General features: G+C 41.8%; 1 protein-coding gene across 6 annotated transcripts in view; it reads left to right on the forward strand.

Moving 5' to 3' along the window:
• SIN3A (SIN3 transcription regulator family member A) overlaps positions 1 to 23,835 on the forward strand; it is a 73,588-nt gene that overhangs the window by 26,433 nt on the left and 23,320 nt on the right. For all 6 annotated transcript variants that reach the window (XM_072746057.1, XM_072746058.1, XM_025986545.2 and 3 more), the window contains 12 exons: positions 4,735 to 4,841; positions 5,545 to 5,827; positions 6,876 to 7,127; positions 8,013 to 8,165; positions 8,307 to 8,465; positions 10,229 to 10,318; positions 13,224 to 13,342; positions 14,172 to 14,382; positions 14,688 to 14,804; positions 17,764 to 18,002; positions 19,397 to 19,580; positions 21,187 to 21,760. In XM_072746057.1, the coding sequence (XP_072602158.1) occupies positions 4,735 to 4,841; positions 5,545 to 5,827; positions 6,876 to 7,127; positions 8,013 to 8,165; positions 8,307 to 8,465; positions 10,229 to 10,318; positions 13,224 to 13,342; positions 14,172 to 14,382; positions 14,688 to 14,804; positions 17,764 to 18,002; positions 19,397 to 19,580; positions 21,187 to 21,760 (2,488 nt within the window). The remainder of the gene's footprint in view (positions 1 to 4,734; positions 4,842 to 5,544; positions 5,828 to 6,875; positions 7,128 to 8,012; positions 8,166 to 8,306; positions 8,466 to 10,228; positions 10,319 to 13,223; positions 13,343 to 14,171; positions 14,383 to 14,687; positions 14,805 to 17,763; positions 18,003 to 19,396; positions 19,581 to 21,186; positions 21,761 to 23,835) is intronic.

The raw sequence follows: 23,835 nt of genomic DNA on the forward strand, positions 1-23,835 counted from the left end.
TAAGGTTTTGTTGAGTGTACACATAGTTGGCTACAGTCCTGTATAGTCACTGGGTCCAGTATTACCTTACGATTTACTCTTTTTATCCCTGTTTATAAATAGCTGAATGGGCTGCCATCTTCACGTCCATCCTTAGTAAAACACATGCTCCTTTTTTGGGAACCTTAATAAAGATTGGGGAAGACTATAATTGTGAATGAAGTGTCAGTGTTTTCATCTGTTCTGCTGAGTATGTGCTGTAGGTTTTTAGTCCTTTTGAAATTCATGAGGCATCTGTGGAGAAGTGGAGCTTGTGTTCCCAGCTAACCCCCTCTCTCTCTGCTTACTTGAGTGTGACTTCAAAATAAGTGATTGTTGCAGTAAGTGTTTCAGATTTGTTTTTCTTATTTTACATTTATATAAAATTTAAAATCAAGTGCAAGAAATACAAATTAAGGAACTATAAGGAGATAAGATGTTGCGTCTTCATTTGGTCCTATCAGCCTAATTAAATAGCTTCCAGGTAGGAATAAACAATATACCCCTGAAGGATACATCCATGTGTAGCAAACATTTTGGCCTTCTGTTTTTCTTGATACTTAATGTAGTTCTCCTTGATCCCTGCCCTCATTACTTTGGGTACTCAGGAACTTGTTTAATATTGGCCTAAGAAAATTGAATGCTAAAAAGAGTTGACTATACTTAAGCATAGTCTTTAAAGAGAGTCAAATTATTTGGGCCTGAAATTTTCACTCTGGGCTCTGTCTTTGGGAAAATTTGTATAAGCTATATGGATGTTTTTCTTAAAACATTTTGGTTGTCTGCTTGTAGAGTGATGGCTGTATACCAAACTGTATTATTGCCATGAACTTAGTACCTCACAAAGTCCTGATGAAAATATTTTTTAAGAGTTGGTTTGGTATGATTTAATTCTATATTAATACTGTATTCATCAGTTAATACCTTAATCTTGCAAAAGGGCTTCTAAACTTGCTATTAAACTAACAAAAATATACATTTTTATAAGCTTTTTCTGCCAGTCCTGTCAAAACACAGCAGCTATTTTACTCATCTCCCTCACTTGAGTATAACTATACAGATGTGCTTTGTCTGTTTTACAGAAACCATCAAGAAAGTAAGAAAGGGTTCTAGAGTTGGGGTTATAGAGTGAATTATGGACAGAGTTAGGACTTCTTGCTCTGTTCCTTCTCTTCTTGCTCTTGAGTATGATTCCTGGATGCAAGAACTTGTTGAATTTCTGTTCTGATGAGGAGGGGTAAAATGCTTTCTCATGCCTCCATTGTAGCTTCATTCAGTATTCCCACATTGCCAGCCATTTTTGGATCAGTCTTAAAATGCTTTACAAGCATTTGAATAAACTTCAATAAGCCATTTATATTCTATAATGAGGAAGTATTCAGTGAAAATCCTTAGGTTATTTCAAGCATCATCATTGTCTATACTTTCTTTTTTGTCTCTGGCAGATTGATGACAAGAAAGATTTGAATAATTTCAGGCATCTTTAGTGTGATTTAGCTACTTGTTGAATGCTAGCAGCATCGATATTTAGCACATCTTTAGCAAGTTCTCTTTACAGTTGTTCATGTTTGGCTCCCCAACAAGATTGTGTACTTCAAGAGGTTAAGGACCTTGGTAATAAATGCCTGTTGAAGTGAACCAAGAAAATACATCGGCAGATTCAGGGCTTCCCCGAGTTCTTCCCTGAATCCACAGTTTCTGAAGGACCAGCTCCAAGTTATTTTCTGAGTTGTGGTTTCTATGTACGTTTTTATAAAGAATTGAACTCTACTTTAGGTAATGAGAGAATTTCCTCAGTATGCTTACATGCAGGTAGTTTATTTACTTATTTATTTGTTGGGGTGGAGGGGCAGAGGGAGAGAGAGAATCTTAAGGAGACTCTATGCCCAGCGCGGAGTCTGACATGGGGCTGGATCTCACCATTCTGAGATCATGACCTGAGCCGAAATTGAGAGTGGAACTGAGCCACCCAGCGGCTCCTCCCTCGCCCCCTCCACCGCCCCCCCGCATAGTTCATTTACAATGTGGTTGTTAAACTGGGCATTTTAAAGCATAGTGTTATTTTGTAACTAATTTAAATAGCAGTTTACTATGACCAGTACCTTTTTTTCCCCAGACATAGACACATCACATTTCTTTCAGTCAGACATCTGCACTTTTTCTTTCTCTGTAGTAATTATTATACTATAGCATGTTTTCTTTTTATTCAAAATTTCATGTTTATTTTTGATAATTCTTCTTTGTCATGTGATTGTGAATGCTATTCTTAAATATCTCCCAAAGTCTTTATTTCTTCTGCAAACTTAGTTTTATATTCTATCACCTTGGTCATTATTAATGAGACATTTCAATATAGAAAGTTCTGGATATGAATTATAAATAGTCCATTGAATTTTAACAGATTGTTATGTTATTTCTAAAAGTACAGAAAAACCAACCGTGAAATGAATGGGTATTGACAAAGTATACAAACTACTCTTGCAACCATGAAATACTCTGATTAACTGTGGGATAATGGTTCCCATAATGGAGCTTCCCATAAGGGAAGTTTGGGCAACTCTGGAAATATCATTTAATGGTTTATTTGAATATAAATGTTCTACTTCACAGTATATCACAAGAGTAGGGCTTATCAAATCATATGTTTATTTCTGAAACTTCCCTAAGCTTATATTTTGTATAATTTATTTATTTATTTAAAAGACTCATTCATTCATTCATTCATTCATTCATTCATTCATTCATGAGAGACACAGAGAGAGGCAGAGACATAGGCAGAGGGAGAAGCAGGCTCCATGCGGGGAGCCCAATGAGGGACTTGATCCCAGGACCTAGGGACCATGACCTGAGCTAAAGGCAGATACCCAACCACTTAGCCACCCAGGTGCCCCTATTTTGTATAATTTAAAATATTCCCACAATATATAGGAAACATCTAGTAGGTAATCCCCTTGGATATCTCCTAAGTACAAATTAAGTTGTCCCAAATCAGACTCATAACTTTCTAGACCTTCAGTCTTGTTCCTCTTTGTGAATGGCCAAGTAATTCATAATTTAGTGAATGTTCCCTCTCCCTTATCCCATATCCAGTCAGTCCTGAATCTCTGTCATTTCTACCTCCTAAAAAGCTTTTGTGTGTATCCCATTCTCTTTATTCTTTTGGCCAGTACTACAGTTCAAGCCACTATGGATTGCATGCTGAATTTAGTCTTACAGCATAATTGGTTTCCTGCATGCTTGCTTGCTTGCTTTTTAAGATTTTATTTGTTTATTTGAGTGAGAGAGCACGAGTAGGAGGAGCAACAGGCAGATGGAGAGGGAGAAGCTGACTCTCCTGAGCAGGGAGCCTGATACAGGGCTTGATCCAGGGGCCATGACCTGAGCCAAAGGCAGATGCTTAGCTGACTGAGCCACACAGGCACCCCTCCTCCTGCCTCCTTTTAATCTATCTTCCTTTGCATCAATTTGTTCTCAACACTGTAGCCAAATTGAGTACACTAAAACGCAGATACTAAAAATCTAAACTGCCTTTTTTTTTTTTTTTTAAAGAAAAGAGAAAGAGCGCATGTGTGAGGAGGGGAAGGAGCAGAGGAGGGAGAGAATCTTAAGCAGGCTCCTCTTCCAGCCAGGGCCTGATGTAGGACTCAGTACCCTGAGATCATGACTTGAGCCAAGATCAAGAGTCAGACACTTAACCTACTGAGCCACCCAGGCACCCATAAACTGCTTTTTTGTTTGTTTCTGTTTTGTTTTTAAAGATTTTATTTATTTGAGAGAGACAGCATGTGCAAGAGTATGAGCAAGGGGAGGGGCAGAGGGACAAGTCGACTCCCCACTGAGTTTGGAGCCAGACTAGAGGCTTATCCCAGAAACCTGAGATCATGACCTGAGCTGGAGTCAGACGCTTAACTTACTGAGCCACCCATGTGCCTCTCCCCTAAACAGTTTTTTAACAAGATTTACAGGACATTTTGGGATCTAGGCCCTGCTTCCTCTCCTGTCTCCTCTCTTGTCACTCTTCCTGCCACTGTTCTTCCCCTTCACCACAGATCTTTCAGCCAAACTAAACTGTTTTCAGTTTTCCCAGTGTACCAGATGGTGTCCTGTCTGGGATTATGCTTATGCTGCTTCCTCTGACTTTGTAGGTCTGTCTTCACTTTGGCTAACTTGTACTCATCCTTAGAACTCAGTTTAGACATCACTTCTTGGGGAAGCCCTCCTCCTCCCTTATGTGCCCATAGGTTTTTCTTAGTGCAGAAGTGCCCTTCCCATGTGCTCTCTGGCCATTTTGTGATCACCCACGTACCCTACTGTATCAGGATTCCCAGCTAGATGTGAATGAACTTCTGTAGAGCAGGGACTGTGCCTTGTTTGTCATTGATTCCTTAGTAACTCGTGTTGGGCCTGGCACAGTATGTTGTAGCTTAGTAGATACTTGTGAAATGAATAAGTGAATGATATTAATGTGATGATTTTTCACTAATCATTCTCCCCAAAATTATCTAAGGCAAGGCTATAAATTTTATGAATTGATTTTTATTTTAAGCTTGAGTTTTATGGGCATCCATACTAATGTTTAATACTTTCCTGTATATTTATTATATATTTTTATTTCATTTTCTTTTCATGTTAATTTTGTTTAGGCATAAATCATTTGTTTTTAATGATTCTTGGCTTATTTTCTTTTTATAACCTTGAGATTTATCCCTGCCTCAGGTGGAGGATGCGCTGTCCTATCTTGACCAGGTGAAGCTGCAGTTTGGTAGTCAGCCTCAGGTCTACAATGATTTCCTTGACATCATGAAGGAATTTAAATCTCAGAGGTAAAAGATCTATGTGGTTGTATTCAAGCTTTGTGCTTGAAATGTTGCTTTTGGAGGGAGGATATGGCTTATTTTCGTATGCTGAAAGATAAAGGATGCCTCCTTTTGGGGAATTTAATTTTTAGGATCATGTCTTTATTTCATTATTGCTTTCTTGATGACGATTATGGGTCCTGGACTTTGTATTCACCCTGTTGGTTAATTTTCCTTAGCACTTCATCTCAATCAGGGAAGTAGAAGGATAGTGATGAGGCACCTGGTCTCGGAGTTGACGTAGGGTACACTAATATTCTGGCGTGGTTCACTTGTTAGAGTAACTCGTGAAAACTGTGAACACACAATGATTTATCCTCATGTGGTAGAGAGTGGGTCCTGCTTGGTAGTTACTGCTTTAGATATGCTGTTGAGGATCTGCTTGTTAGGACTGTTATCGTGAATATATGTTGTGTTCAACATTGTGACCAAACTTCTTTGAATATGAGGCTAAAATTGCTTTGGAATTTCAGAGTTCTTTGTATTTTGTTGATTTGGTGATATGCAGGTTGATTTTACCTGTTTTCCTATTCAGAGAACCTAGTAGAATGTGCATTTTTGTCTTACTAGGGTATTGGTAAAGCTTGCCACTTTAACTTTTTGTGGTGTGTGTGTGTGTGTGTGTGTGTGTGTGTTTGTATGTACATGTTTTGTTTTTTGTTTTAATCAGCATTGACACTCCAGGAGTGATTAGTCGTGTGTCCCAGCTGTTCAAAGGACATCCCGACCTGATTATGGGCTTCAATACCTTCTTGCCCCCTGGCTACAAGATTGAGGTGCAAACCAATGACATGGTGAATGTGACAACTCCTGGCCAGGTTCATCAGATCCCCACCCATGGCATCCAGCCCCAGCCTCAGCCACCACCCCAGCATCCTTCTCAGCCTTCAGCCCAGTCAGCCCCAGCTCCTGCCCAACCAGCTCCTCAACCCCCACCTGCCAAAGTCAGCAAGGTGAGCACTTGGAATACGTTGCATCAGGTTAAATGCATACCTAGAAAGCACCCTCCTTTGATATTTCCCCTTTATATAGAATTTAGAGACGTCAGTTGTGGTGATTTCATCAGAGAAGATGAAGTAGTCACATTGGTATAAGATGGTTCACATTTACCTTCCACATACTTAGGTATCTGTTTAGATCAACACATCCATAACTTATAAAGAACTTGTTTTGTCCCCACCTCCTGCCTTGTGAACCCATGAGCATCCCAACAGATGGCAACTTTATTGTGTAGTAGTACTTTGATGGCACAGGCAGAAATGATCATCTGATAATCAGATTATGTTACTGCCCACGGGGTCATCATTTTATAAAAGTCACTCCATTTACCAGATTAGGTCATGGCAAGCCAAGCAGAAGATCCCGTTGCTGGTGGTGATGATGGTGGTGGTGTGTACTTGCTCTAGAACTGCACTGTCTGATACAGTAGCCTCTAGCCACATATGGCTGTGTTTAAATTTAAACTAATTAAAATAAATTCAGTTTCTCAGTTTTACTGGCTACATTTCAAGTACTCAGTAGCCCTGGGTAGCTTAGTGGCTATATTCTATAGGACAGTGCAATATGAAAGAACATTGCCATCACTGGAGTTCTATTGGACAGAGGTGGTTTAGAAGATTTTTATGTGGAATTCTGCAACAAGTGTCTTTTGACATTAAAGATCTATGGAGAGTAAGGGTTGATTTTTTTTTTTTCTTATTCTGTTTGCACCTGTTGAGTGAGCTTAAAAATTGCATTAGAAAAATTCTTCCCTGTAATTCGAGATGTAGCCACTTCTCAGGTTGTATTTCGAAAATTTGAGACAAAAATATCTGTATTAGAGAGTGTGAGCCCTTTGCACTCCCCATGCCTGCCAGTGTGATTTGAGTTGGGCCAACTGGCCTGGTCAGAGTAAATAAAGTACATTTGTTGATCAGACACCTTGTTTCTCTTTAGTTTGACCTTTCTTTCCTATGTCAGACCATCTGTATTTCTGAGGAGAATGACTTTTTTTCTTTTTAGCCTTCCCAACTGCAAGCACATACTCCAGCCAGTCAGCAGACACCCCCTCTCCCACCATATGCATCCCCACGCTCTCCACCTGTCCAGCCTCATACACCAGTGACAATCTCGTTGGGAACGGCCCCATCCTTGCAGAACAATCAGCCTGTGGAGTTTAATCATGCCATCAACTATGTTAATAAAATCAAGAACAGGTTCCAGGGCCAACCAGACATCTACAAAGCATTTTTGGAGATTTTGCACACATACCAGGTAAGAGAGTTGCCCTTTCAGCGTGTCTTAATTAATCAGGTCACATGCTGAGGGCATCTGGTCTGAGAACTTGAATAACCATTATTATGTTCCCTAAGTTTTACTGGAAATCAACAGGTTAAAACCTGTGTGTTTATAAAACTAGTTTGATTTGCCTGACTCTAATTGCTTTGTAACAGCTAGGCAGGATTTTTAAGTTACTGCCCTGTGAAGCAGATGCTTATTATCTGGGCAGTTTAGAGGATGGTTTTTGTAGTGTAGTTCATCTACAGGAGAAGGAGGAGACATTTCTCTAATGTTCTGTGTGTTATTAGTTGGTACTTGTCCCCTGAGCCTTCACATATACTGTCCTACTTTTATTTATTATTTTTTAAAATTTTTATTTATTTAAGATTTTATTTATTCATGTGAGAGAGAGAGAGAGAGAGAGAGAGGCAGAGACATAGGCAGAGAAGCAGGCTCCATGCAGGGAGCCCGATGTGGGACTCCATCCCGGGACTCCAGCATCACGCCCTGGGCCAAAGGCAGGTGCTAAACCGCTGAGCCACCCAGAAATCCCCTAATTTTTTTTTTTAAGGTTATTTATTTGTTTAGTCTCTGTACCCAGTGTGGGGCTGGAGCTCATGACCCCAAGATTAAGAGTCACAAGCTCTTCTAACTGAGTCAGCCAGGTGCCCCTCTTCGTAGTTTTGAAAAAATTATCAGCCACCATTTTTCACTCACTTTTCAACTTAAAAGCTTGCAGTTAAAACGGTGCTAAGAACATAGATCTTTCTTAGGCACAGCCCTAGTAGATATCTAATGTCCCAAAAAGTGTGACGAAGGGAGTTCTTCAAAACAGTGACCCTCTAATTTGCTACCTTCCCATTTGCAATTTCCTGTCAGAAAGAGCAACGAAATGCCAAGGAAGCTGGAGGAAACTACACTCCGGCATTGACTGAACAGGAGGTTTATGCCCAGGTGGCTCGTCTTTTTAAAAATCAGGAAGATCTGTTGTCAGAGTTTGGACAGTTCCTACCAGATGCCAACAGCTCGGTGGTAAGTTTTATCTAGAAAGAACTACACTATTAGAATTATTATATTCAATCAGTTAGGAAGCTGGAAACAGAAGGGGACTGTTTCTAAATTATAGTGCTGCTTTGGGTAAGAGAATTAATGTCTTGGATGTGTCTTACTTAGCTTTTAAGCAAAACAACAGCTGAAAAGGTTGATTCTGTGAGAAATGACCATGGAGGCACTGTGAAGAAGCCCCAGCTGAACAACAAGCCTCAGAGGCCCAATCAGAACGGCTGCCAGATCCGTAGGCACTCTGGAACGGGGACCACCCCCCCGGTAAAGGTGAGCATAGGTGACAGCGGCGCACTTGGGACTCTAACGAGCCCTGCCCATGGACCAGCTCTCTAGGGCTGTTCGTGTGTTCTGATCCTAAGCATGTTGCGAGTTGGGTCTTCGATAGTGAGTTGGTGTATGTCACAGAAACTTGATGCGGAGCTGCTTATCTGGCTTTGCAAAAGAAGGGTAGAGTATCACTGATTACACAAATTACCGAACTTTCTGAGTTTTTATTGTTTTCTCTGTGTTTTCTCTCTTCTTTGCTACTAGACATTATGTCTTTTTATTTGCTGCCCACGGTTTCTGAGACATACTGATTTTTCCCTTCGTCTGATTTGATGCCTTCAACCTGCCCTACGATAATAAGAGGGAAGGTTATTAAGCTTGATAATTATTTCAGAAATAAGTCCGTGGTCTCTAAGGTCCTCCTGTGAGTAAAGTATATACACTTTGTGAGTTCTTTGGTCTAGAGGCCTTTGTGGGGTTGTCGGATCTTAATCTGTATCCCCGTAATCTCCAGGGCAGGACCCGACCTTCAGGCTGTAGCAGAGGGGCATCTTAAATTTGTTAGTGACCTATCACAGGATGCTTCTTGTTCTAGTGAACACTGACATCCTGCCTGCAAAAGCTAAGCCTGTTCTCTTCCTCTTTGATGTAACGCAGCTGTGCTAGGGAGAGAGCTAGATGCATGTTCTGAATGTTGCTTTAATGAATTCTAAAGCAACATGTAATGTGGAAGAGGTGGACGTGTCTGCAGAATCTAATTAATGAATAATAAAAGTGGAATTTCTAACAGTAGGTGAACAAGCAGACAACTGCAAAGACTGCCATGTTAGGTATTGCTCACACTTTTGAAAGACTATTGTTTAGTGTTGGTAATGGCTTTTCCTTTTGAAAGCAAGTTGTACATAGTAATAGTTTATATCTCTTTACTTTAGGGAAGAGCGTTACATGGGTAGCAAGAATCAGGTTGGCAGTTAAGCTCCACTCACATCAGTCCCCTCCCACACTGATCACCCTCAGGTGGAAACACTAGAAAAGGGGATGAGAATTCCCTACCTGCTTTTCTCCTTAGGCAGCATAAGCAGTAGAGGCTTTGGTTCTTAGAGAGTGTACTCTGGGGTGGTCAAGGTAAATGTGCTGCTTTTCTCAGAGTTTGTACATGTCTTCACAGGTAGGTGAGAGATGGCTTTTTAAAAGTGAAATTTTGCCTGACAGCTATGTCACGGCTTATTCATTCCCTTTGAGAAAGGAAGCTTAAATTGGTCCGAGTGGATATTGCTGACAAGAGAGAGTCATTCCTTCTCTTAGGAAAATAAACTGCTTCACTTTTTCATGAATTTTTAAAATTGAATTATAATTAAAGGTTGAGGACTGATTTCTATCCACTTGTGGCAGTGTGCTCCAACTCTGCCTCCACTCTAGGATGAGGTAGCAGCGCTAGGTTCTAAAATACAGTTACTTTTGGCTAATGAAAAAAGTAAGGACAGTCTGTTATCACAGTAATGCTGTGACCATTGGTAGAGAATATTTGGGAAATAGAATGATCTTAAGCCTGGGGCGGGGGGGACCCAACAGGCAAACTGTGAGATGGAGAAGGTGGGTGGAAATCCTTTAGGGTGTAAAGTGAGAGAGTGATTTGAATTCTCTCATTTGTTTCAAATTACTAATCAGTGATCAGTGATGGATCCACTGAACACAGATGAAAATAAAACCCCAGGAACGTCACTCTTTGGATCTTACATGTTGGTGTTTTTCCTTTTTTGCAGAAGAAACCTAAACTGCTCAGCCTAAAGGATTCCTCCATGGCAGATGCCAGCAAGCACGGTGTAGGAACTGAATCCTTATTTTTTGATAAGGTAATGATTAAATTAGATTTGATATAGGCTACTAATGGCAAAAGAAAATCACCCTGTCCCCAAGAAGACTTTGTTTTAGAAGCTTCAAGCTGATTAGGACTTTCTCCTTGTTATCATGGTTTCTAAGTTGTAGGGTCCTTTCAGGCCACTGGAACCGTAGCATTGTCTGTTTGGGTTTTGTGAAGCAGTTTACGGCATTTCCTATAGTGGAAGACTGCTTTTAAAAATGCATGATGTTACTCTTGAAAGATGTTTGGGGCTCCCAGTTGTTGATAATCCAAGTCTGTCCAGTTGTTGAGGACTTCAGATGACTTGTAATCTTCTAATTGCTTGTGGCATTTATTTGTGGTATCATATATAGGGTTTGTGTGAGTTTTGATTTACTTGTATGTTTTCAAAGTTCCCTAGGTGATCCTGAGACGTAGCCAGTGGTGCAATGACTGGTGTAAACAGTGTGTGTGGTAGATTGGTTTAACTCTCCTCCTGTGTCTGACTTCCTCCTTGGAGTCAACTTGATTAGCAGGCTGCTTTTATCGGGGTAATTGATAACTGTCAGACTTCTCACTGGCAGGAACCAGCCTGGATTGATCTGGTGCAGATTTACTCTATCTTGCACCTTTGTGTTTTTGCAAAGGGCAGGTGTTTTTAGCATCTCTGTGATTGGCTTCTCCTGGGCTCTCTCCAGCCTGCTGTGCCTGAGTGAGCTGTCCTGCCTAACAGTTGAATCCCTGGCTCTTGGAACGGTTTCCGGGGGCTGCCTGGGCACTTGGAGGGAAATGCTGACAAGTGACAATGAAAGACTGGAGGGGTACAGCATAAATAAGTTAAATTTTTATTTTATTTTTATTTTTTTTAACATTTAAATTTTTTTTTATTATTATTTATTTATGATAGTGAGAGAGAGGCGCAGAGACACAGGCAGAGGGAGAAGCAGGCTCCATGCACCGGGAGCCCGATGTGGGATTCGATCCCGGGTCCCCAGGATCGTGCCCCGGGCCAAAGGCAGGCACCAAACTGCTGCGCCACCCAGGGATCCCTAAGTTAAATTTTTTTTTTTTTTAACTTTTTTTTTTTTTAACTTTTTTTTTTTTATTTATTTATGATAGTCACAGAGAGAGAGAGAGAGGCAGAGACACAGACAGAGGGAGAAGCAGGCTCCATGCACCGGGAGCCTGATGTGGGATTCGATCCCGGGTCTCCAGGATCGCGCCCTGGGCCAAAGGCAGGCGCCAAACCGCTGCGCCACCCAGGGATCCCCCTAAGTTAAATTTTTAAAGAGTGATGATATTTGTTTGTTCTTGGAGTACTTCTTTCTCAGAGGTAGATGCTGATATGTAGTTGACCCTTGAATAATGTGGGTTGAAAACTTGAGTGTAACTTGTGGCTTCCCCAAAACTCACTGTTAACCAGAAGCTTTACTGATGATATTTAATACTCAAGTAACACTTACTCGGAATGCTCTATGTATGATATACTGTATAATAAGCTAGAGAAAAGAAAATGTTATTAAAATCAGAAAGGAAATACATTACAGTGCTGTATGTCAAAATTCAAGTGTAGGCGGACACAGTTCAAACCCATGTTGTTCAGAGGTCAGCTGTATAGATGAAATGTCTGAAATTTGCTTTAAAATTCAGTGGTGGAGGAAATGGTTATAGATGAAATAGAATTTACTATGTGTTGATCATTGAGCCTGGGCCAGGTAAATGGGGTTCACTACACTGTTTGGTCTACTTCTGTGTGTGTTTAAAGGCTAATAAAAATTTAAAAGTGAGTATGGTGTATAGTACCAAAAGTACAGTTTTCTTTCATCTTTAGCTTTGAAAACTAATATTCCATATAGTGTCTACTGACAGTTGTAAAAGTATACAGGAGCCTGGATAAAGGGTTATTGCTAAACTACTTGGTTTGGTGAGGATCTGTCTACAGTCCTCATTAAAGGACCACAATATTAAATATTTACTCATTTACTTGGCTGGATTGCTCATCTAGCCAGGCTAGTTTTACCTTGTGTATGCTATTGAACATTTTTAGGTTTTTGGACATTAAAATGTTCAGGATTATAAGTGGAGGAAGGAAAAGGATCAGGTCAGAGGGCAGAAGTGTCTTACTTAAGAAATTATTCAGGGCATCTGGGTGGGTCAGTGGTTGAGGATCTTTGGCTCAGGTCATGATTCCAGGGTCCTGGGATCAAGTCCCGCATTCGGCTCCCCATGGGGAGCCTGCTTCTCCCTCTGCCTCTCTAGACTCTGTCTCTCTTGAATAAATAAATAAAATCTTTTAAAAAGAAAGAAAAATTATTCAAGGTTACCAGAGTTTGAAGACAGTGTTGACAAAGAGTCTTGTTGTAAGCATCTGTTAGAAGCAACAAAAACTAGGTTAACTCGTTTTTGGTAGGGTAACTAGGTATCATCAAATAACTGTTTAAATTTCCCCAATCTTGTGGGACTCTTGGGTGGCTCAGTGGTTGAACATCTGCCTTTGGCTCAGAGTGTGATCTCCAGGTCCTGGGATCAAGTCCCACATCAGGCTACTCTCCTGGAACCTGCTTCTCCCTCTGCCTGTGTCTCTGCCTCTCTCCCTGTCTCTCATGAATGAATAAATAAATAATAAAATCTAATATATAAATAAATTTTCCCAATCTTTTATTTTTTATTTTTTAAGATTTTATTTATTCATGAGAGACACGGAGAGAGGCAGAGACATAGGCAGAGGGAGAAGCAGGCTTCACACAGGGAGCCCCATGTGGGACTCGATCATGGGACTCCAGGGTTATGCCCTGAGCCAAAGGCAGACACTCAACTGCTGAGCCACCCAGGCATCCCAATTTGCCCAATCTTTTAAAAGGAGTCCAGGATGTTTTGATGCCCCATCTAACTGTTTCTCTTCTGATTGTCTCCGTAAGGTCCGAAAGGCTCTGAGGAGCGCAGAGGCCTATGAGAATTTCCTGCGTTGTCTTGTTATCTTTAACCAGGAGGTGATATCTCGGGCTGAGCTTGTGCAGCTAGTCTCTCCTTTCCTGGGGTAAGTGGAGTGAGGGGCTAAGTCCTGGTGTGCGGTATGGAGGTGGGGGTATGTGATAAGCAAAAATAATTTTGATCATCCTAAGTCAGTTAGTTGACTCATAAAATGTCAGTGTCATAGGAGTCCTCTGGGAATTCTTCTAGTTTATTTATTTATTTATTTTTTTTTATTTTTTATTTATTTTTTTAATTTTTATTTATTTATGATAGTCAGAGAGAGAGAGAGAGAGAGAGAGAGGCAGAGACATAGGCAGAGGGAGAAGCAGGCTCCATGCACTGGGAGCCTGATGTGGGATTCGATCCCGGGTCTCCAGGATCACGCCCTGGGCCAAAGGCAAGCGCCAAACCACTGCGCCACCCAGGGATCCCAATTCTTCTAGTTTAACTCTACAGATGGAAAAATAGGCCAAGAGGGCATTAGCCAAGACCAGTGGTTTCCCAAGGCGCTGACCAGTGTTGGATGTTTATAGAGACCAGTCTCTTCTAGGGTTCTAGAATTTTGACTGTATTTGATAACCTAAGAATGATCTGAGCATTAAAGTGGTCTTCTCGATTAGAAGAACAGCGGGTTATTGCTTAGTTTCAGTGTAGCTCTTCCATCAGCACCCTGACTGGTCTTGGAGTGCTCTATAAGAAGAAGGGAAGCCAGATACTCAGAAGCAGGACTTCTTAGGCAGGAAATAATAATTGTCATTGGAATTAGTCCCTGGTAGCAGAGGGGACCAAATTTGTCCCTGGTAGCAGACCCAAAACCAAATAGTAGCAGCCATACCTCAGGATAACTGCACCATGCTTCTAATCGCTCACCAGTTTTTGGTTTGATTCTTCAGGAAATTCCCTGAATTGTTTAATTGGTTTAAAAACTTTCTGGGCTATAAGGAGTCTGTACATCTGGAAACCTTTCCAAAGGAACGAGCCACAGAGGGCATTGCCATGGAGATAGATTATGCTTCTTGTAAACGGTTGGGCTCCAGCTATCGAGCCTTACCAAAGAGTTACCAGCAGCCCAAGTGTACAGGACGGACTCCTCTCTGTAAAGAGGTAAGGCCTTCCCTAGAAAGGACCAGCCCTGAATTTTCTGCTTCCTCCGGAAGGGAGTGACACCAGGGTTCGAGAATTTATGTGAATGAGGAAATCAAGACCCTTCTCTGTCTTTTCTCAGAAGAAAATGTTATGTGCTTCTATCCAGAACCTTTTCCATCTTTTGCAAACTTGCTAAAGGTGAAAGCTGTAATGTTAGTAGTTTTTCCCCATCCCCTAGGGTTGTGTCTGTCTTTACTGAGAATGCTTAATCACGGGAAAGCTTTGTTACACTTTGGCTTCAGTTTCTCTTCTTTTACCCAAAGGTTTTAAATGATACTTGGGTTTCCTTCCCTTCCTGGTCTGAGGACTCCACCTTTGTTAGTTCCAAGAAAACCCAGTATGAAGAACACATCTATCGTTGTGAAGATGAGCGCTTTGAGGTACAAGCTCCTTTATCATTTGAAGGTTGTGGAAATGAGAGGCACTAAATGCTAAAATATCTTAAATATAACTATCTGTGAGGCTTGGCTTTTTAAGACTGAAGAGCCAAAAGCTTATGTTCTTCAGTAGTAAATGCTTTATGAGTTCATCAATATATTAGTAATATCTTAGGGCAAATGCGACCTATCTAGGCCACTTTAACCCTTTTAAAGTTATCCATTGATGGCTGAATAATAATTCCTTGAATTTTTAATGGTGTTTTAAAGGTTATTGTGTTTTACAGGGTATATGAAACAGTATCTTAAGGCTGACTGGACTTTCTTAAAGAGGTTTAATTATTTAAAGTGTGTATTATTCTTAGCGGGTATCTTGACATGGTTAGCAAACCAGCTCTCCTGTGAGAACTGGAATTCTTCTCTCTGTATCTGCTATGGATTTGGCTCCTTGTGTAAGAAAGCGAAATTAGGGCTTTATTTCAAAGTAGTTGGGAGGGTAAGAGGCTGGAGTAAGGGAGGTGATAGTCTGTGTACCAGGAGTAGGAGTACTAAGAGTGGGCTTAGAATCCCTGGTGTGTTAAAACGTCTAGCTCACTGATCTCATCAACAAAAAATGTGTTTGAAGAGGTAAAATGATGTGTATCATATTTAATGTATTTATTATATAAAAGTGGCCTCACTTACACATAAAAATGAGAGAGAGAGAGATCTTGCTCTTTTTTTAATCCATGCTGATTTAGCTCTGCCAGCCATCCCCCTTCACACTTTACTCAGCTGTTTCTGGCATGTCTTGAATGAAAGGCCACATGTTGCTTGGCTACTGGCAGGTGACTAGCCCCAGTGTTCATGAGGAGTTTCAGCCATTTGCACAAAATAAAATCATGACATGCTAACTTCCATGGAAAGTTTTATCAGGCTAAAGAAAGCATTTCCTTGTTTACCTATGTTTAGTAAGGTTAGATAAGGAGGTAGAAGGCAGAGATTGGCATCTTTTTTCTGACAGGATGTTCCTATTCTCAGCTGGTGTGCCTGTGAAAGGCAACCACTGCATTTCCCATTTGTGATTACAGGAATGATGATGAAGGTGTGCGTGCATGTGCTTAGGATGGGCTAGTTTGAAGGAGCATTCCATTATACATCAGGATAAGTTACTGATCCTGCAGTGTGGACAACCCCCAGATTTCAGTGGGCTTGAAAAAACATGCCTTTCTTGATCATGCTACATGTGCTTTGATATTTGGTAGGAGATCCTGCTCATCAAAATTACTTTGGGGACCTAGGCAGACCAAGTATCATCGTCTTGAATATTGTGAGTCACTGAAGGGAAAAGAGCTCAGAAGTCTTACCCTCTTAGATGCTGCTCTAGCTTAGAAGTCACAAACAGTACTTCAACTCACCTGTCCACAAACTCATTGCTATAACTAGGTAGATGACTCTCTTCTACCACAAGGGAGCCGGGAAGTTCAGTTCATCACTTGTCCATAATCAGGTGAAAGGGACCAGAAATACTGGACAAAATGAGTACCACAGTCCCCAAGCTAGATTTTTTTTTTTTTAAGATTTTATTTATTTATTCATGAGAGAGAGGCAGAGACACAGGCAGAAGGAGAAGCAGGTTTCCTGCAAGGAGTCCCATGTGGGACTCAGTCCCGATCCCGGATCCCAAGATCACGCCCTGAGCCGAAGGCAGACGCTCAACCACTGAGCCACTCAGGCGTCCCCCAAGTTAGAAAATTTAAGGAACTCTCTTCTTCCTTCTTCCTTCTTCTTCCTTCCTCCTTCTTCCTTCTTCCTTCTTCTTCTACCTGAGAGAGTGCACACACCTGAGAGGGGGAGGGGCAGAGAGAGAAAATCTCAAGCAGATTCCATGCTGATCCCTACCTCGGGCTCAATCTCACAACCTAGAGATTCTGACCTGAGCCAAAACCAAGAGTTGGACACTCAACTGACTGCACTACCCAGGCGCCCCTAGGGAACAATTCTGTAGACAGTTGGTTTATAGGGCCTCGAGACTTGCTGTTTGTTTACTTCGTTTTCTGTTTCTCATTTAGAAAATCTTGTGTGAAGCCTAGGAAAAGAGTTATTAGAGGTTGCCAGTCATATCCTTAACCAGATATGGCTAGGCCTTTGCCAGAAAGTAAGTGCAAGGAGTTCTGTTAAAATTTAAATGATTACCCACAAATACAACGTTGAAGTCCTTAAGGAATGATAGTCACTGCTCTTATTACTGGATATAGAACAAGGCTATTAAATATTTAAATATTTTAAGTTACCCTGAGAAACCTTACACATAATAATGATTTATCTTGGGCAGCCCTGTTGGCTCAGCGGTTTAGCGCTGCCTTCAGCCCAGGTCGTGATCCTAGAGACCCAGGATCGAGTCCCACATTGGGCTTCCTGTGTGGAGCCTGCTTCTCCCTCTGCCTGTATCTCTGTCTCTCTCTCTCTCTCTCTCTCTCTCTCTCTCTGTCTCTCATGAATAAATAAATAAAATCTTTAAAAAAAAAAAAAGACTGATTTATCTTGAATGGTCTTCTGAGGATTGTTGTGTGTTTTGTTTCATTTTATTTTATCATTTGTAACAGGTCTTAGCAATCCAGGAAAGGTCAGGGGAAAGTGTCAGTAAGGTTGCCTCCTGTGAGGTCCCTCTGATTTGGGGTCAGTAGTCCTACACAAAGCACATTGGTGGTGTTAGAAGTAACGACTACCACTTTTCTATCATTTATTGGATATTATGTGCCAGGCCTTGCACTAAACCCTTTATTTGGGTTATATCATTTCATCTAGAAAATAGCCTCTGAGAATAGGTGGTGTTATCCCTACTTTATTGATAAGGAAATACAATTTTGTGTGGCTGCTATGGCAGAGCTAGGATTCAAGTCCAAGGAATTTGACTCCATACTTCATACTCCAGACCGCTATTCTATTCTAAATCCTGAGCACACTTTGTCTTTTGCTTTAGCTTGATGTAGTTTTAGAGACCAATCTGGCAACGATTCGGGTTCTGGAAGCAATACAGAAGAAGCTTTCTCGCTTATCTGCTGAGGAACAAGCCAAATTTCGCTTGGACAATACCCTTGGGGGCACGTCGGAAGTTATTCATCGAAAAGCACTCCAGAGGATATATGCTGATAAAGCAGCTGACATCATCGATGGTCTGAGGAAGAACCCCTCCATTGCCGTCCCAATTGTCCTTAAAAGGTAACTGAATATGTTCTTCGTGCTTTAGTGTGCTTCGTGGCAGATTCGGTGTCCCCTTAAATACGGCCTTCATTTTCAACCTGGTTATTCCATGAGGCCTCTATTTCACCTCAATGCTGGTGGTTGGAAATTAGGTGCAGCATGGGATAGTGGAGCTTCTTGAAGGGTTTCTGTGTAACCAGCAGTAGAGAACAAACCTTGAAAGTCCACAGTGGAATGCTCTGTGTGTTTAAGGGAATATTATTTTAAAATACAGAAAAGAACAGAGCAGAATACAGCCACCCACATTCCTGCCACTCAGTACTAACCATTGTTAACATCTTTGTTTTTTAATAAGAAAAATCTCTTTGTCTTTGTAAAATTGATGGTTTATTTAAAAAGATTTACTAGCTTGGCATTTACCAAGAACATCTTACCTCCTGACAAGCCTTCGGCCTGAGGTGTACAAGGGCTGTTGTACCCACATAAGACCAGGCATCAAGGAGGAGGCCAGACCTAGGGTGAGCCCCAGGCTCCTTTAAGTCCATGGCTCTTTGGACCACATGGAATCCCAGCTAACAGCTGGGTCCTCTTTCAGTTCCACCTGAGATGGTGGTGCCACCTGAGACGGGTGGTGCAAAGAAACTCTTGTCTGCTGCACAGCTCACAGATGCCCAGATTTTATTGTTCCTCCCCAGACTTCGCTCAAGAGCTGGCACAGGCTTTTCCTCTTCTTGCCATGCCAGCAGCATTTAACTTTGGCTTTGAGACTTAGGATATTCTTCAGTTCTAGTGCTGGTTTTGATTTTACTCTCTTCTACACTTCTAGAGTGTTAAGATCTGTTGTTACCATCAGAAATTCCCAAATTGTGTGCAAAGGAGCATTACTGTGCAAGTTCTTTGCTCTTGGACTTCCGCATTTATATTAGCATAGTGAACATTCTTAGCAGTCCTGCAGCAAAGAGATGTGCTTGTTTTAGCCGGCCAAGAAAGTAAACCCCCTTTTAAGGGTATTGGGTGGAATGATGTTGAGAAATAACTATTCAAGGTAAGATTTCTGACTTTGGGACAAATCACTTCCCCTAAATAAGTCCTGGAGGAGTAATTTCCTCATGTAACAGTTCAAGCCTGGATTGAATAACAATATAACAATTTGAGTAACAGTATCTCAAGTTGCCTATAATTTTGACAGACCTGTTGTATCTTTTGACTTTTGAAAGAAAGTAAGTCTGACACATTTCCCACTTGGAAACCCTTAGAGAGTAGGCGCTGTCATCCCTATTTTCCCAATAAGGAAAGAGAGTCTAGTATGGCAGAGCCAGGATTCAAATCCAAAGAGTTTAACTCCCTCCCTTAGAACTCCCACATCCGAATTCCCATGTCTTGTCGTTTCCACACCCCCCACCCCTCACCAGATTGAAGATGAAAGAGGAAGAATGGCGAGAAGCTCAGAGAGGATTTAACAAGGTGTGGAGAGAGCAAAATGAGAAATACTACTTGAAGTCTTTGGACCACCAGGGCATCAACTTTAAACAGAACGACACCAAGGTCCTGAGGTCAAAGAGCTTACTCAACGAGATTGAGAGCATCTATGATGAGGTGAGTGGGAAGTTTCTCTATCTGTGAGAGGACCCCAGTCTTTATGTTCAGCCTGGCTTTGATTCCTGGAAATTATCTTTGTTATATGAAAGAAGACCCTCCGAGACAAGGTGATTCTTGCTTCAAAACTGTCACAGACTTCTTTCTATTCCTGATTCCACATTTTAAATCTAAGCCTCACCTTTATTCCTAAGCTGCTTTACTAGTTTCCCAGTTTACTATCCTGGCTTCGTCTGTGCCTGCTGCCTCCCTCCTCCACTTGTCTTCCCGTCTGTTTCCCTCAAAATGATACCTTGTCTCCATTCACGTAGCTCCTCTCAACTTCCCACAACTGAAACACTTATCATTAATCCCCAGACACTTTCTAATCGTTGTTTATTCAGGATGCTTACCAGGAGTGTATATAGTACTGGGAGTCAGGGTACAGAGATGATTAAGAAATTAATCCTGCTTTCTTGGACAAGCTCACAGTCATGGGGTGGGGATAGAGAGACACATAAATATAGTATGATCGAGAATTCCTAAAAGTTATGTGATCTTGAGTTTAAAAAAAATGTTTTTGGGCAGCCCCGGTGGCGCAGCGGTTTAGCGCCGCCTGCAGCTAGGGCGTGATCCTGGAGACCTGGGATCCAGTCCCATGTCAGGTTCCCTGCATGGAGCCTGCTTCTCCCTCTGCCTGTGTCTCTGCCTCTCTCTCTCTCTCTCTCTCTCTGTGTGTGTGTCTCTATGAATAAATAAATAAATAATCTTTTAAAAAAGTAAATAAAATAAAGTAAAATAATGTTTTTTATCATGAAAATGTCAAACATGTGAAAGGGGAGAGAGTAGTAAAATGAGCTCTTCTATAAGCTTAAATAAGCATCTCTATTTTGCCAATTGTTTTTTTTTTTTTTCCAATTGTTTTAAATCTGTAACCTTCCACACCCCTACCCCAGATTCTTCTTCTTTTTTTTTTTTTTAAGATTTTATTTATTTATTAATGAGAGACACAGAGGCAGAGACATTGGTAGAGGGAGAAGCAGGCTCCCCGTAGAGAGCCTGATGCGGGACTCGATCCCAGGACCCCAGGATTGCAACCTGAGCCAAAGGCCAGATGCTCAACCACTGAGTTACCCCAGTGGCCCTCACTCAAGTCGTAGGCCTCATGTTGTATCCTCCATATCCATAAATACTGATACAGAATTTTATTTCATTTATTTATTTTTAAAGGTTTTATTTATTTATTCATGAGAAACAGAGAGAGAAGGAGGCTCCATGTAGGGAGCCCAACACGGGACCCGATCCCAGGTCTCCAGGATAATGCCCTGAGCCAAAGGCAGGCGCTAAACTGCTGAGCCACCCATGCCTCCCCACTAATACAGAATTTTAAAAGATGGTCCCAATTTTGTCCGATTGTCCCCAGTAAGTCTTCACAATCTAGAAGAACCACTAATTACGGTGTTAAACCACACCTCCCACATTATCTAGATCTGTTTCTGCAAGTTTCAGATTAGAAAACAGTTGCCACTATGGTTGATAATGGCATGTACTGCTGGCGCCATCTCGTAGGTCTGTTTGTTGTTGCTGGAGATATTTCATATAATACTTTGCGTCTCTCTCCTATTAGAGGCAAGAGCAGGCTACAGAAGACAATGCTGGTGTACCTATTGGCCCGCACCTCTCACTTGCATATGAAGACAAACAGATTCTGGAAGATGCTGCTGCTTTGATTATCCACCACGTGAAGAGGCAGACAGGCATTCAGAAGGAGGACAAGTATAAAATCAAGCAAATTATGCATCACTTCATTCCAGATCTGCTCTTTGCTCAGAGAGGTGATCTCTCGGATGTGGAGGAAGAGGAAGAAGAAGAGATGGATGTAGATGAAGCCACAGGGGCAGCTAAGAAGCACAATGGTGTTGGGGGCAGTCCCCCAAAGTCCAAGTTACTGTTTAGTAACACAGCAGCTCAGAAGTTACGAGGGATGGATGAAGTGTACAACCTCTTCTATGTTAATAACAACTGGTATATCTTTATGCGACTGCACCAGATCCTCTGTTTGCGGCTCTTGCGGATTTGTTCCCAAGCTGAACGGCAAATTGAAGAAGAAAACCGAGAGAGAGAGTGGGAACGGGAAGTGCTGGGCATAAAACGAGACAAGAGCGACAGCCCTGCCATCCAGCTGCGTCTCAAAGAACCTAGTGAGTGGCTTAGGCTCTTGGTTTCTGACAATGTGAGGAATTGGGGACCCTCAGAGCCGAATTAGACTCGAGACTGCTTTCTTTTAGACATATAGAGCATGAGCAGGCAGGCCTAAGATCCTGACCAGGGTTCAGATCCTAGCTTGACAATTGACTGGGTGTGTGACCTTACTTCAGCTCCCCATCCTGCGTGCCTATAAAATGGAGGTGCTCCTTTATACTTTGTGGGTTTGTTGGGAGAGTTAGGGAAAGTATGCAGCACCCTGTGCAGTGTTAGGATCATGGACGTTCAGTGGCTGCTACCATGGACACTTGGGGAGGGGCTGGCAGTTGTCATCAGTTTCCCAAATGGCAGATCTTTGGTGTTTTGCAGAGTGTATTCAAGGACAGGGTGGGACTCAAATGTCACAGTCCTTTCTGCTTCATGACAGAACATAAATTCCTAGTTCATGCCTAACAGATGCAGATTTTCTTAGATATGTTTGGGCAACTTTAGCCACTGGAGTCCATGGCTCTTAATAAATAGAAATAGTTTATGGAAAGGAGATTGGAAGTCAAGAGATGGTGTGAGAGAGCAGATCAGACAGGACAAGAATGAAGATAGCAGAGGAAAAGGAAAATAAATGCAAACTGAGGAAGCCACTACATGCTTTACATAATTCTAATTCTCTGTTGCCTGCTTCTACTTCTAGATAATATAAATTACGTGTTTGAGCTGTGAGCCAAAAACTTTTTTCATGGAGCCTTTCTTCTGTGCCATAGAAGAAACAGCCAGTCTGTGGAGTGGATTATTTTATTTTACTTTATTTTATTTTATTATTTATTTAGATTTTATTTATTCACAAAAGACACACAGAGAGAGGAAGAGACACAGGCAGAGGGAGAAGCAGGCTCTATGCAGGGAGACCGATGTGGGACTCGATCCCCGGGGCTCCAGGATCAGGCCCGGGGCTAAAGGCTGGCACTAAACCATTGAGCCACCCAGGTGCCCCTGGATTATCTTTTTTTAAAAAAACTGTTTAAAACAGTTGCTGATATAAGAAAACCCATGTGTGGCCCTAACTTCCTATCTGCTGAAGAGCTAGTGACACTGGATATTAATGTTAAAAGCCTTTATTTTGATAATCCTAACCTGAGAGAGACAACTTTTGGATCTCAGGATGGTGGTTCCATCTGCTTATGTAGAAATGAGAGCAAATGGCTTAATCCTGTCTTGACCACTGACTCAACCTGATTTGAGGCTTATATTGTTGGGTCTTGAACAGTGACACCAAGCCTTGCACTGATTATAGCTCGTGCGCTCAAGTCTGGCTTAAAGCTCCTAGCTTTATTCTGGCATAAGGGCATCTGTCTAAGTAGCACAGCCCGTGCCTTTGCTATGGGGTCTGAACAGGTGATACTCTGATGGAAGTTAAGCCGGTTGCTTTTAAAGCATTTTGTATGTCCTTGATGAACTCATCAAACTTGAGATAAATGGAGATGGACTTAGCTTTTGCTTCTCAGAACTCTTTTTGCCTTGAGTTCTGAAGCAGACTCCCTGCTGAGCAGGTAGCCTGACATGGGGCTCCATCCCAGAACTCTGGGATCATGACCTGAGCTGAAGGCAGACGCTTAACTGAGTGGACCACCCTGGCACCCCTCGCTGAGTGAACTTTTTTTTTTTTAAGATTTTATTTATTCATGAGAGACACACAGAGAGGGGCAGAGACACAGGCAGAGGAAGAAGCAGGCTTCTTGCAGGGAGCCTGATGCAGGACTCGATCCCAGGACCCTGGGGTCATGCCCTGAGCCAGAGGCAGACGCTCAACCCCCAGAGCCACCCAGGCACCCCTAGTGAACTTTTTCTTAAGGTGCAACATACGTACAGAAAAATATACAAATCCAAATTGTATAGCTCAGTGAATTTTTACAAAGTGAACACACCTGTGTAACCTGTACCTGGATCAAATATAACCAATACCCAGTGGCCCCCTCATGCCCCCGTCTTGATTGCCAGCACCAGAGATCAGTAAATACTTCTTAGAGAAGCAAAGGCAGAGTCCTTTCATGCTTCCTTTTGCACTCTGCTAGTTGCC

Source organism: Vulpes vulpes, unplaced genomic scaffold (genome assembly GCF_048418805.1).
Source record: "Vulpes vulpes isolate BD-2025 unplaced genomic scaffold, VulVul3 u000000678, whole genome shotgun sequence".
In the NCBI taxonomy this organism is placed as follows: domain Eukaryota; kingdom Metazoa; phylum Chordata; class Mammalia; order Carnivora; family Canidae; genus Vulpes; species Vulpes vulpes.